Raw genomic sequence first — 13,641 nt, forward strand, 5'->3', positions numbered from 1 at the left:
CTCCATTGACTGAGATCCGGGTTGGGAAATTGACAGATTGTATCAGTCCCAATGAGTCGCAGAAGTCCTTTGCTGAGGAGCCATGCCTGGTGAGAGAGGTACCCACATCCACCCAACTGGCATGATGACAGTTGAAGTCGCCACATATGAGGAAGAGAGAGTTGGGATGAGTAGATAGAAGTTGGTCCATATTATCAGACAGCGAGATGTAGATGGAGTCATCACAGTTTGGAGGATGGTACAACACACATATGAACAAAAGGTGGGAGCGGAGAGGAAGCCATAGCCAGAGGTACTCCAGGGGGTGGGAGGTGTAAGAGCAGTACAGAGAGAGTGAGAAATATAGTTTTTTTACATACAGTGAAACTCCACCAGGGAAACCACCTCTATGAAGAGGGACAGACATCTGTACAAAGACACAAACTAACATATTGTGTTTTATATGGTGGATATTTCTCTTGATCGCAGCCAGAAATGTGAGAGTTCAATACTTGTGAGTGTTTGTGTTCATGTGTTTGTGAACAAGATATCTGGAAAAGTTCTGAACGGATTTGGATGAAAGTTGGTGGGATGATTGCCCTTGGGATAAGGAAGAATTGATTAGTTTTTGGTGAAGCTCAGGATATTATTCCGGATCCAGGAATTTTTTGAAGGATTGTTTACCATTGGAAGATAGGGCTCATTTTTTTTTTAACATTACCTTCTATATATTCTATATTTAACATTGTGATATGAAAATAGTTTTCATATTTGTTGTAAATGTCGTTTAAACTCGTGGTTATGCGTTAGAGCGGTGTATTTTGTTAGCAGCAGCGTCTTCAAGGTTCTTTTTTTTTCTTTCTAATAAAGACATATTCTGTCATTTTAAAACCACCAAAGTGTGTATTCGGTTTCCCCGTTTCATAAAATGTATCATTTGATACGTATAATGCTTTAAAACTGTTTTTTTTTGTTTTGTTATTTTTACCTCAGAAGAGATATCAACATTTACCTCAGCGAATGTCAATAGCGGTGTCAGTATTTGATGAACTTATAAAGACTTAGGTGAGTTATAAGTGTGACCAGCATGTGCACGGGATTCTTCCCAGAAGAATGAGTGGTCGCATTAGCTTGTACGACTTAAAATGAGCGAGTTATGTTTTGACGTTTGGGCCAGTTTTACATGTTGTATCCCGGAGGAATGAAACGAACGTTTTCCTGGCTTACAATTTTATTTGAAGTCACACACGCCTCAAAATACACTCACTTATATAGAATTGAACGCTGAATCCGAAAATGTAAGTGAAATTGCCTTGTTTTTTTTTAACATTACCTTCTATATATTCTAAATATATATCTGTGCAGTGTCTGTCTTGTGTTGTCTTGTCTTGTGTTGTCACTGAACTACTCCCTCAAACTTTTGTGAAATCGTACTATTCCAACTTGACCCACGGCGGGAGTATGCGCTCTACTGAGTGGCGTTCTAGTTGTTTTATTTGTTTAGTTGAAGACTCACTTGCCACCCCCTCCCCACATACTCTCCCCCAACCAGTTGCTCTTCTTATGGGAAGCCTGGTGTTGGTTTAATGGTTAATGTGGCTGGCTTGAGATATCAGGGCCCTGAGTTCAAACCCATGTCATTCCTTTAAATTAACACCGGGTGGGTTGACTCATCCTGTCATCATCCTTCCGAGGTCAGCAAAATTAGAACCAGCTTACTGGGAAGAATGAGCCATTCAGATATCCTGCGTCGGAGTGGTGACCCATCCAGGATTGTGCCCAATGCACAAGGAACTGCTTCGGCAGCCATATGCATCGGAAGATGCAAAAGAAGTCATCTTCTTCTTCTGGGAGGGATAATGGATGAAAAGAAAGAGTCAAAGAAACATTATGATTCAACCATAACAGACATAGTCCCATACTAGAGTACCATACTCTGTTATAGAGCAAGCGTCGGTGCTGCCGAAACAGTTTATTGGCAAGAATTATACCGGGTTGGTTGCCATTGCGTTCTCAGCAGTAGTTAGGGCAGGAATTTCAAATTTGGCCATGGTGCTGTCGATGGCTCGCCTACTCTTTGTGAAGTGCATCGTGGGTTCTTAAACGTCCACCAAATAATGCGGGCAGACGAGACGCCCAGTTTAACGTCCATTCGAGGGACCGCACGCACATTGATGAATGACCCTGGCACCAGTGGGATAGCAGGATGGCAGTTTCTAGCTGGGCTGAGGTTCGAACCCAGATTAAACAGCTTTGAGGCAAGTGTGCATTCCTCCAGGTCATTATGACAGCCCAAACCTCATATCTGATGCATTTTTGAAATTTGAAAAGAATAGCAGACAACAATCTTTTATTGCAAAACTTTTTATGAACGTGACGCCTTTAGGTTACACAATGTTCCAGCCTAACCACACAATAATGCCATCGCACATGGCGTATGGTGAAGATGTTCCCAAATGGTATTTATGGGAATTGTGCCCTTTGCCTGGGAAATGTTGCTGTCTTTATTTGGGATTTTTCCTTTCTGCTCAGGGTCAGATGGTGCTTCAATGCCTGGGGGGTGTAAATGTTGTTTTTTGAAATTATTTTTTAAACTAACCTCATTTATGATACACTGTGTTTGTATGACATAGTGCCATGCAAGAAGGGATCATGTAAAGTCCTATTTCACTTGCAATTTTAATATGTTCTCCTCAAGGCTGCAAGCTCTGAGGTACAACTCCACTTCTTGGGCAGTTCAATATCTATGGTTATTTCGGTCAATCTATCAGCACTGGTGGGAAACCTGTTTTTCCAGGAGAATGTCATTTAAAAAATGAGAGTTGTCGTGACATTACTAAAACATATTAAGATGAGTATAAGCATTAATCATGAAAATTTTGACAAAAATATTTTTCACATTTATCAACTATAGAGAGTTCGTAGAACACGATACCCCGCGCAGTATTCCGGTATATACTTCCATTTTAATGAAATAATAATTTTAAAGATAGTTTAAAAATCTGGAAGTTTAGCGCTACTAACGCAGTCTTATATACCTCATCCTTATACACTGTGATAGCACGAGGTTGAGCCGCAGTTTAGGAGATGGAGGCTTTATTCATCATCAAACGCAGCTGTCAATCAGCATCTTCTTCAACCCCAACACTCTCACAAGCCACGCCCTCTAATGCTATATATTGATATATATATATAGCATGGCTTTGGAAGTATTATGAAGACAATTTGTGTTCTACAGTCTTCAAGTATGAAATTAGATTTTTTTTAAAGGTTTAAAGGCATTTGAATAAATTAATTCCGGGTTTTACTACCACCATTTTACCCAGTGTCAATTACACCACCCTAGAGTCCCTGTAAAAAGAGAGTTGCGCCATGCGCTGACCCGAGATTTCTGGTCACGTGATTTCGTGGCGCCATTTTGTGTCTAACTTCACCGTGCGTGAACGTCAGCTTGGTACGGGAATGTTGTTTATTGCCAAACAAAATGACTGGTTGTTCTGCTTTTGGTTGTTCAAACCAATCTGGGAAATATAAGATGTATAGATTTCCAAGTGATAAAGTCAGAAGACAAATTTGGGAAGCGAAAGTCAGACGAAAGAGCTGGAAAGCGATCAACTCCTCGAGACTCTGCCAGGTAGGCCCACGCCGCTTGATGATCGATGTTCAAAAGCAATTCTATCTGCTCGGTTTTTTTTTGGTTGTCTGTCCGTTGAAAACCCTTTTAAAGGGAAGTGATTTGTGTTTGTTTATAATCTTCAAGGAGCTGACCAAAAATGCATTTCCGTGGGAAGAACCCTGCTCAATTTTTTTCGGGTAGTCCTAGCGGACCGCATATTGTCATTGATTGATGAAATGTCCTGGTACAGTGACATTGCCTGGTCTGCGGTTGGGTAGTCTGCGGGCAATGTCACTGTACTTTTTCAGAGGGAATTAATTTTGATTTTATAGGGGTGGGAAACCCATGGTCCGTTTTGTTTTCAGTTGTCTGTCCGTCCATTCAAAACTTATTCCGAGGCACGTTATTTTTTTGGTTTAAAATCTTTAGCCTAATCGGCAATCATAAAAGCAATTTTAGGGGGGGACCTGCTCAATTTTTTTGCGGGTTGTGCAGCCAAGTCGCCAGCTATGAAACATATTAATCGATCAGGCAATATCCATCAGAGTTCTGGGCAAGGGTGTAGTAATAAATGAACGTTTCAATCTTACTAGATGCCGATGACGTTTTCCTTATGTCAGAGACAGAAGCTGACTTGCAGCTTGTTAAATCATTACAATGGAAATTGAATATAAATGTCGATAAAACCAAAGTTGTACACTATAGAAATATGGCAATACCACGTACAAAATTTGTTTTAAGTGTGTTAGACTATATGTCGGCTGGAAGTCCTACACCGGAATTGCTCTCGGCACCCTTTAAAAAATATTGGATATGCCCACACTCCTTTCTAAAAGTTATTAAAATTCAGAGAACGACAGCATTGGTTTGTCTTACTTATAATGTTAGCTCTTATATGCAGTGTTGGCTTGTAATATGCATTGCCATACCACTTTTAATATCACCACACAGCTCTTTTTCACGGCAATAGCTGAGTTTTTGACAAAACAAATATCACCTGTATGTAATAATAAGACTAAATATGTGTAGTAATTTTTTTTTATAGCAGGTTTAGAATATATCACCCCATATCGCGAATGTACATGTATATCTAATCTGACACACTTAGACACAAAATGGCGTCCAAATTTGAGTTGACACAACTCTCTATATACAGGGACTCTAGCATAGGACACCCCTCCCCTCTCTCCCGCTTCTCCCCCACTCTCTTCTCCCTCCCCCAATTCCCTCTCTCGACAACAATCCCTTGCCCCTCCCCTGTCTCCCCTCATCATTGCATGTGTTTGAATGGAATAGGTAACCACGCCAACGTTGTTTTCAACCAAGTAAATTGATGATTACTTTTCCAACGGTAGGTAGGTGAAGGTACAGAGCAGAGCTTGGAGTTCAAAATACCAAACAGACGCTTTTTGGGAGGGAAATACATTGCCAGTGAAAGAATATGTCTTAATGTGCGGACATATAAAGAAACATCCCGCTGGGACCCGTATCAACAACAGTCGCTACATGGATGGCGATCTTACACACTTGTGGCCCTACTTTATTCATAAACAATTAATATTAATAAAGAGATGCATCATAAAAGAATACTGGATGTTTTATATATTTTTTACAGCATCAAGGATCGTGGAAGAGCAAGAACACAAGACAGAAAATGACGTTCACGGGAGCAACAAAGGTTGACCCAAAAAGTAGAATTTAATCCAAAAAGATCACTACTGATGTCCCTGGCTGGTAATAAAATCAAATCATAATACGGCGTGAAATCAAATCAAATATATCAGATTTTTAAAAGCCTATACAATACAATCATGACAGGTGCACAAAACTCAACAAAACACAGAAGATTTATTCACAGAAAGTTATGGATTACGTCCAATGAATTATCTGCAATAAGGGAATGGGAAACGGGAACGGGTCAAAACGTCAGGCGAGATTTCTTTGGTGTACTTGAGACGTAAATGCGAAATTCACAAACCTGTGGTGCACAAAGAAAGCCTCATTCACCTCGAAAATAAATAAAATATCATGTGGACGATGTACAAGCACAGCCTCATTCGTTTCCGAAATAAAATGTGGGCAGTGCATAGGCACAGAACGCTGGCTTGATTGCTCGATGCCTCGGAATAAATAACAACTAGGGTTATGTAATGAAACCAAAACATCACTATTGCTTATGTCCATATATAATACATCGTGTTTATATAGCTTGGATTGATTCTGATTTCCATGGCCATAAAGGACTTATCCTATAGACTGGTAGACTTGAAGCCTGAGGCCTAAACAAACTGTGTGCCTCTGAACGTCTGCAATGTCGATGGGCTGCAACCTTTCGACATTTGATGATGCTTTTAATAGTCGTTGTTGGTCTTTTTCACACTGATGAGAAAAGTTATGGCAAACTCATGGCGATTGTGAATATAACACTTCTGTTTGCGTTTGGAGCTGTTTCAGCTCACGTCCCACGGAGCATATTATTTAATTATATATCGGGTTTAAAAAAAAATCTGAATTATTTTCTGATTTCACTCTAGATTTCGACATAATTCTTTATTTAAGCCGTGAGTTTTGATCATAAAAAATATTGAATCCTTTTTTTAATATCAGCTTTAAGCCCATACGATTATCTTGCCAGGAGCCAATCACAGTGCACCTAGCCTTACACAACCAATTGGCGAATGGACAGCCATCCTTGTCAAATATATATATATATATATATATATATATATATATATCACGTGAGAATAGTGTCTATATTCGTTGACATTGTATTGTCTTTTATGTTGTATTTCGTAATTGTAACATTGTATTTTGTTATATTAATTGTATAGTATTAATTTGTGATTGGAATGAAGCTGTTTGGAATGAAAATATAGAGATCGAGTTTAAAACAGAATGAGGAAATAATGAAGGTTTCCACCCGTTACATTCGTGGATTCGGCATTTGTGGACTTATGTTGGGGGGGGGGGGGGGGGGGCAGCTGCAGTAAGTTTTTTGCCCGAGTCCTTCACGAACCGGCTGCCCATGCTTGACGTTCGACTGAAGGTGTCACTGGAATATGGAATAAATTGATGCAAACTTTTTTTTTTTGAGATTTTTGGTCTCCCCCATGCATGACATGGATGCCTCGTTGGTATCCTATATTTCCACAAATCCGATTTGCATTTAGGAAAATAACAATTATGGTTAACTATTTTGAAATTGCCACTCTTTTGGTCAAAATGCTGAAAATTATGTTGAAAGGATGATTTGAATTAGATTTCATGCTAGCAATAGCATGTTAAGTGCGTGGTGAGCACAACCGAGTCATTGAAAGCTCATACACAGAAAATGCACAAAAGGCTTCGTTGGCATTCATACATCATTTTGAAAGTCCCGCATTGGCATCGTTTCCCACCCACAATACCACCCTCATCCGGCAGGGATTAGTGGTTGAACCAAGGGGTGATCAGTTTGTTTGTGGCCCAACCTACTTGTAGATGTGGTGAAAGTTGCAGCGTATAACGATATATCCGTACTATTAGGATGTGTCTTGTTAATTCCGTATTTCTGCTCATAGCCTTTATAGGCCATGGACACAAAGTAGGGAACCCCCCCAAAATTCAGTCAAAATGGAGAAATTGGTCCTCCGAGCTGTGATGAAGTACCTGCACAAGAAAGGCTTGCCTCCCAAGCAAATACATATGGATATGGTAGTGACATTAGAGGATGATTCTCCTTCAGATTCCATGTTAAACGAGCGTTACGCCTAGGTCCCCCGTCGGTGAAGTGATGTGAGTTGACAAAGTGGAAGACGCAAGGCGGCCATCTTGGATTTTTACGTGTCGACCCAATTTTCAATAGCGTTCTTCCTCATGCGTAGATACACCCACACACCAGATTAGAAGTTAGTAGTTCGTTTATTTTTAAAGTTATTTCGCTCACAAAGTTCAGACATATATATGGTGGCGGCCATCTTGGATTTTGACGTGGCGACCCAATTTTCAATAGCGTTCTTCCTTATGCCCAGATACACCCACACACCAGATTAGAAGTTGGTACTTCGCTTATTTTTCCAAGATATTCCGCTCACAAGGTTCAGACATACATGGCGGCGGCCATATTGGATTTTGACGTGGTGACCCAATTTTCAATAGCGTTCTTCCTTATGCCCAGATACACCCACACACCAGATTAGAAGTTGGTACTTCGCTTATTTTTCAAGATATTTCGCTCACAAATTTCAGACATATATATGGTGGCGGCCATCTTGGATTTTGAAGTGGCGACCCAATTTTCAATAGCGTTCTTCCTTATGCCCAGATACACCCACACACCAGATTAGAAGTTGGTACTTCGCTTATTTTTCCAAGATATTCCGCTCACAAGGTTCAGACATACATGGCGGCGGCCATCTTGGATTTTGACGTGGCGACACAATTTTGAATAGCTTTCTTCCTTATGCATAGATACACCCACACACCAGATTAGAAGTTAGTAGTTCGTTTATTTTTCAAGATATTTCGCTCACAAATTTCAGACATATATATGGTGGCGGCCATCTTGGATTTTGAAGTGGCGACCCAATTTTCAATGGCGTTCTTCCTTATGCCTAGATACACCCACACACCAGATTAGAAGTTGGTACTTCGCTTATTTTTCAAGATATTCCACTCACAAGGTTCAGACATAGGCCTACATGGCGGCGGCCATCTTGGATTTTGACGTGGCGACCCAATTTTCACTAGCATTCTTCCTTATGCCGAGATACACCCATACACCAGATTAGAAGTTGGTACTTTGCTTATTTTTCAAGATATTTCACTCACAAGGTTCAGACATAATTATATATGGTGGCGGCCATCTTAGATTTTGACGTGGTGACCCAATTTTCAATAGCCTTCTTCCTTATGCCTAGATACACCCACACACCAGATTAGAAGTTGGTACTTTGCTTATTTTTCAAGATATTCCGCTCACAATGTTCAGACATACATGGCGGCGGTCATCTTGGATTTTGACGTGGCGACCCAATTTCCAATAGGGTTCTTCCTAATGCCTAGATACACCCACACACCAGATTAGAAGTTGGTACTTCGCTTATTTTTCAAGATATTCTGCTCACAAGGTTCAGACATACATGGCGGCGGCCATCTTGGATTTTGACGTGGGTTGCACCCACACACCAAATTCGAATGCGGTCCTTCGCTTACGCACATATGCACGCATGCACGCCCGCACGGACGGAGGGGAAAACCATAGTCCCCCTTTCGCTCCGCGGTGCGATGGGGGACAATAACTGGGTAGTTGAGTTCAAGTGTGGCAGAACAAGCAACGAAGATGAACACAGATCAGGTCATCCTGTTGAGGTGGCAACGTTAGAAGTGGTGGACCAGGTGCATGAAGTAGTGATGAAGGACAGACGAGCAACCATCAGGAACAGAGCTGAGACGTTGGGTGTCAGTTTTGGTTTGGTAGATGAGACGTTGGGTGTCAGTTTTGGTTTGGTAGATGAGACGTTGGGTGTCAGTTTTGGTTTGGTAGATGAGATGTTGGGTGTCAGTTTTGGTTTCGTAGATGAGATGTTGGGTGTCAGTTTTGGTTTTGTAGCTCAGATGTTGGATGTCAGTTTTCGTTTGGTAGATGAGACGTTGGGTGTCAGTTTTGGTTTGGTAGATGAGACGTTGGGTGTCAGTTTTGGTTTGGTAGCCGAGACGTTGGGTGTCAGTTTTGGTTTGGTAGATGAGACGTTGGGTGTCAGTTTTGGTTTGGTAGATGAGATGTTGGGTGTCAGTTTTGGTTTGGTAGCCGAGACGTTGGGTGTCAGTTTTGGTTTGGTAGATGAGACGTTAGGTGTCAGTTTTGGTTTGGTAGATGAGATGTTGGGTGTCAGTTTTGGTTTGGTGGATGAGACGTTGGGTGTCAGTTTTGGTTTGGTAGCCGAGACGTTGGGTGTCAGTTTTGGTTTGGTAGATGAGACGTTGGGTGTCAGTTTTGGTTTGGTAGATGAGATGTTGGGTGTCAGTTTTGGTTTGGTAGCCGAGACGTTGGGTGTCAGTTTTGGTTTGGTAGATGAGACGTTGGGTGTCAGTTTTGGTTTGGTAGATGAGACGTTGGGTGTCAGTTTTGGTTTGGTAGATGAGATGTTGGGTGTCAGTTTTGGTTTGGTAGCCGAGACGTTGGGTGTCAGTTTTGGTTTGGTAGATGAGATGTTGGGTGTCAGTTTTGGTTTGGTAGCCGAGACGTTGGGTGTCAGTTTTGGTTTGGTAGATGAGACGTTGGGTGTCAGTTTTGGTTTGGTAGATGAGACGTTGGGTGTCAGTTTTAGTTTGGTAGATGAGACGTTGGGTGTCAGTTTTGGTTTGGTAGCCGAGACGTTGGGTGTCAGTTTTGGTTTGGTAGATGAGATGTTGGGTGTCAGTTTTGGTTTGGTAGCCGAGACGTTGGGTGTCAATTTTGGTTTGGTAGATGAGACGTTGGGTGTCAGTTTTGGTTTGGTAGATGAGACGTTGGGTGTCAGTTTTGGTTTGGTATAATCAATCCTCACAAGCAAATCAATCCTCACCAATTCCCTCTCTTTCTTTATTCACTCTCAATCATCCAGCACCACAAACAACCACATTATAAGACAGAACACCACACACAACCACATTACAGATGGCGGAGGTGACAATAATGTCCTTGCTTTTCAAACGTGCTGGGCAGGAAAACAGGTTGGAGGAGGAACAGTCAACGCCGAGGAGGAAGAGTCAGATTCTAAGATGATTGACAGAAAAGTGGGCGTTGGCTCATGAATGCACCAATGAAGACAGGCTGTGGCATGTCAAATGGCATGCCACAACCTTTGCTCCCGGAAACTCCACCTTTTACGAACTTTAACCCCCCAAGACTTCACCCCGCTCAAGTGGCTTAAAAGCCTGAACGCCAAGCCATTCGTCGCTGTTGAAATGCGCCGGGGACCTGGAGACAACCGGCCTGCGTGCTCGTTCAAAGAGAAGAGTGACCATCGTTGCAGTCTGGATAAAGGCAGGACATGTTACGCTGAAGAGTAACATTGGAATCTCCAGCGATGAAGCTGATTCTGAGGGCCTTTCACTCACTCACCGCAGGCAGGTTGGTGGTCTTTTTGTCTTCTACCGACTCCTCTCCGGCCTTGATCCCCCAGCTCTGTCCCCCAAATATTCCTGCAGGACGCACAAGATCTGCCAGGAAAAAAACGTTTCTGGCGAAACTGCCAGAATCAAGACTCTCCGCTTACATTCATTCTTTTATTCCTCTTTTTCCCCACCTCTGGAACAAACTCCCTCACTCTCTTCAATCCCACTCCTCCCTCCATCCAGGTCTTTAAAACAGCTGTTCACCACCATCTCTTATCTTCCCCCATCCAAAACCTTGATCTTTTCTACCCCCGTTAAGACACCCCAAATCCACCTCATTCAATCTCAAACTTGTTTCCTGAAATTCCTAATGGTGTCCATTTGTTAAATACTGTATACTCGACTCTGTATACAAAAAAAAAAAAAAAGCCAGGACGGGCTGCGCCAAACAGCGCTGAATGAACGGTGCAACGACAGGTCAGCACGAGGCAGAAGCGTGAGAGCAAACGAGCCAACAGGTCCCTGGGACGGGGGAGATAGCTCTATTGCTGATGTATATTCTGTCTTTATTCCCTTCATACTTCTTAATTTGCCTACCGAGACTCAGAAAGAGCATCACAATTACAAAGAGCTGTCGATGATTTGCCTCTTGACCCTTACATTCAGCAGTTTCTGAGAAATATTTTTTATTATTATTTGCATTTAATCCAATATGGCTGCCATACCACCTGACCTATGACGTCACAATTATCATAAAAACATTCTACATGGGTGTCGTCCTACTCTGAAAGTTTCATCTCAATTGGACATGTGGTTGGTGAGAAAAAGGAGGTTTAGCCCGTACGGATAGACGGACAACCTGAAAACATAATGCCTCCAGCCACCTTCGGGGTTGGAGGCAAACAATAATAATAAGAGTTTCCTCACAAGTGACATCAATGCAGGAGTCCATTAGGTCCATCAGGTCTGTGCAATGGTTGCAAACATATGGTTGTTTGTCAGCTATTCTTTTTAAATGCTGAACATTAAGCAAGGAAGCAGCACGGACCGTTTTAAAAGTCTTTGGTATGACTCGGCCAGGGTTCAAACAGCTGACCTCCCAGATTCAAAGCACATGCTCTAACCATTACACCACCAAGTCTTATAGACATGGGTCAATCATTCCATGTCAAAATCAAAGTGATCCATCTTGGAAAGGATATATTATTTGACCAAAGCCCAAAAAATAAATAAAAGGTTCATCCCTCAGTTGGAAAGTTGTGGCCTGTGATTCAGGACTTCATTGTTGTTGTTGTTTTTGTATGCAGTCTGTGGCTGCTGGTTGCATCATTTCTCTGGAAGCGCGTTTGTGCTGCTGATGCAGTGCCCCAATTACCAGTGAGCTGGTACTCATTTTGCCGATCCCGGAAGGATGACTGGCTGAGTCAACCTCCCTGGCGTTAATTCAACGATCGACCTGGTATTCAAACTCAGGATCCTAGGATCCCAAGCCAGCACCCTAACCTTTCAGCCAACACCAGGCTGCTAGGACATCAATGGCACAATTCCAAAGGAATATCTGGAATGTGGAAAACCCATCACCGTGAAATGAGCCAAGCAATATGCTGATGACTTCCAGGTATGGTATGATGTTCTTGAGCACAACTTTACTATAGGATAATGCTCGCCCGTCACATGGCAAATATGACCATTACTACTCTCATGGAGATTGGTCGGGAAGTTCTCAACCAGATCTCGCACGGTAACCCTGGGACTTTTCATCAGTTTGGACATGTTGGCAGGCTAGCTTAGAGGTATGTACACCTGCCTCCGAGCTGTCTAGCATGGGTTTCGACCTCGGCCTCACGACCCATCAACCTTAAACCATCCTTACATAATGAAAGATTCATATTTGTTTGACCGTATGTTTACCTTTCTTTTTTGAGGGCGAGGATACACTCGTACAGGGTATACAGAACAACATAACATAAGAAAACCATTCTCTTTTTCCATTTCCTGGCATTAAAATGCCAACATGGTTTAATATCAGGTAAATCTTGAGTGCTGCCGCCACTACCACCATGCGGGGGTCACACTTTTTTTGAATACGTTTTGGCTTACCCATTTAATGTCTCAAGTTGTGTATTTACATGAAAATAATATCTTATCACAAATTAGAAAATCCCACTTACAATCCCTTTAAATTCTGGTAAACCTCACAAAACTATCATCATTCCACTTGCTCTTTCCCTACAACTTCAGCTTTGGTTATTATAATAATTCTCCACTTTAAATTGTGCATTCCATGATGAATCAATAACCTAGATAATAAAATTATGTATGTTTGTGTGTAATGTATGTATGCATGTATGTATGTATGTATGTATATACGAGAGGGGCAGGCGCTGCCCGGCTAGTTGAGATTTTCCTGGCGATGGTTCCGGGATGTGTTAAGACATTGAAAAGCTATGGAGTTATTGGCCTCATCGTCGTTAGCTTTTGCGTGCGGGCCGGTGGAAGCAATGCCTGACCCCACATCCCAATATAAACTTCATAGCGGCATTTGGTGGCCTCAAAACAGACATCAAGGTCAATGTGTGGTAGCATAAAACCTTGGCCAGATTCTGAAGTTCCTACACCCAAAATCTACCCTACTCCCCAAATTAGATTACCGAGACAGGTTGTAGGTCATGTGACTAGAAAGATGTTGCACAGTTGGCACAACCAGAAGTACAACGAGGAATGCACACATCCTTGCTGTGAAGTAACGTGGTTCACGTTCAGAAGTTCATGGTTCAAAAGCTCGACAAGACAAGGCCCAAAATCTCAAGCGAAGTGGAATCCAGCAGAGTTGAAGCAGTGAAGCAATCTACAAAGGGAAATTGACAGAACAAACAGTTGCTTAGAATCAGTCACAAAGGTACAAGCAATAGAAAAATCCTGACGCATAAATCACGCTCATGCGTAAACCTCAAGAATACCCCATTCCC

At 42.1% G+C, this 13,641-nt stretch overlaps 1 protein-coding gene across 2 annotated transcripts in view; it reads right to left on the reverse strand.

Annotated features, from left to right (window-relative positions):
• Positions 1-965: 965 nt before the first annotated feature.
• The window catches only part of DIMT1 (DIM1 rRNA methyltransferase and ribosome maturation factor), a 75,878-nt gene continuing 63,202 nt past the window's right edge, over positions 966-13,641 (reverse strand). Inside the window, exons 12-13 of one of the 2 annotated variants that reach the window (XR_010981521.2) lie at positions 13,324-13,520; positions 966-1,826 (exon numbers count right to left, since the gene is read on the reverse strand). Coding sequence is in view for 1 of the 2 variants with exons in the window: in XM_068097942.2 (XP_067954043.1) it covers positions 13,478-13,520 (43 nt within the window). In the remaining variant the exon portion in view is untranslated. Of the gene's footprint in view, positions 1,827-12,650; positions 13,521-13,641 lie in introns of those variants that run through there. The other variant, XM_068097942.2, reaches the window with a different exon arrangement.

Source organism: Myxine glutinosa, chromosome 1 (genome assembly GCF_964187855.1).
Source record: "Myxine glutinosa chromosome 1, kmMyxGlut1.1, whole genome shotgun sequence".
NCBI lineage: Eukaryota > Metazoa > Chordata > Myxini > Myxiniformes > Myxinidae > Myxine > Myxine glutinosa.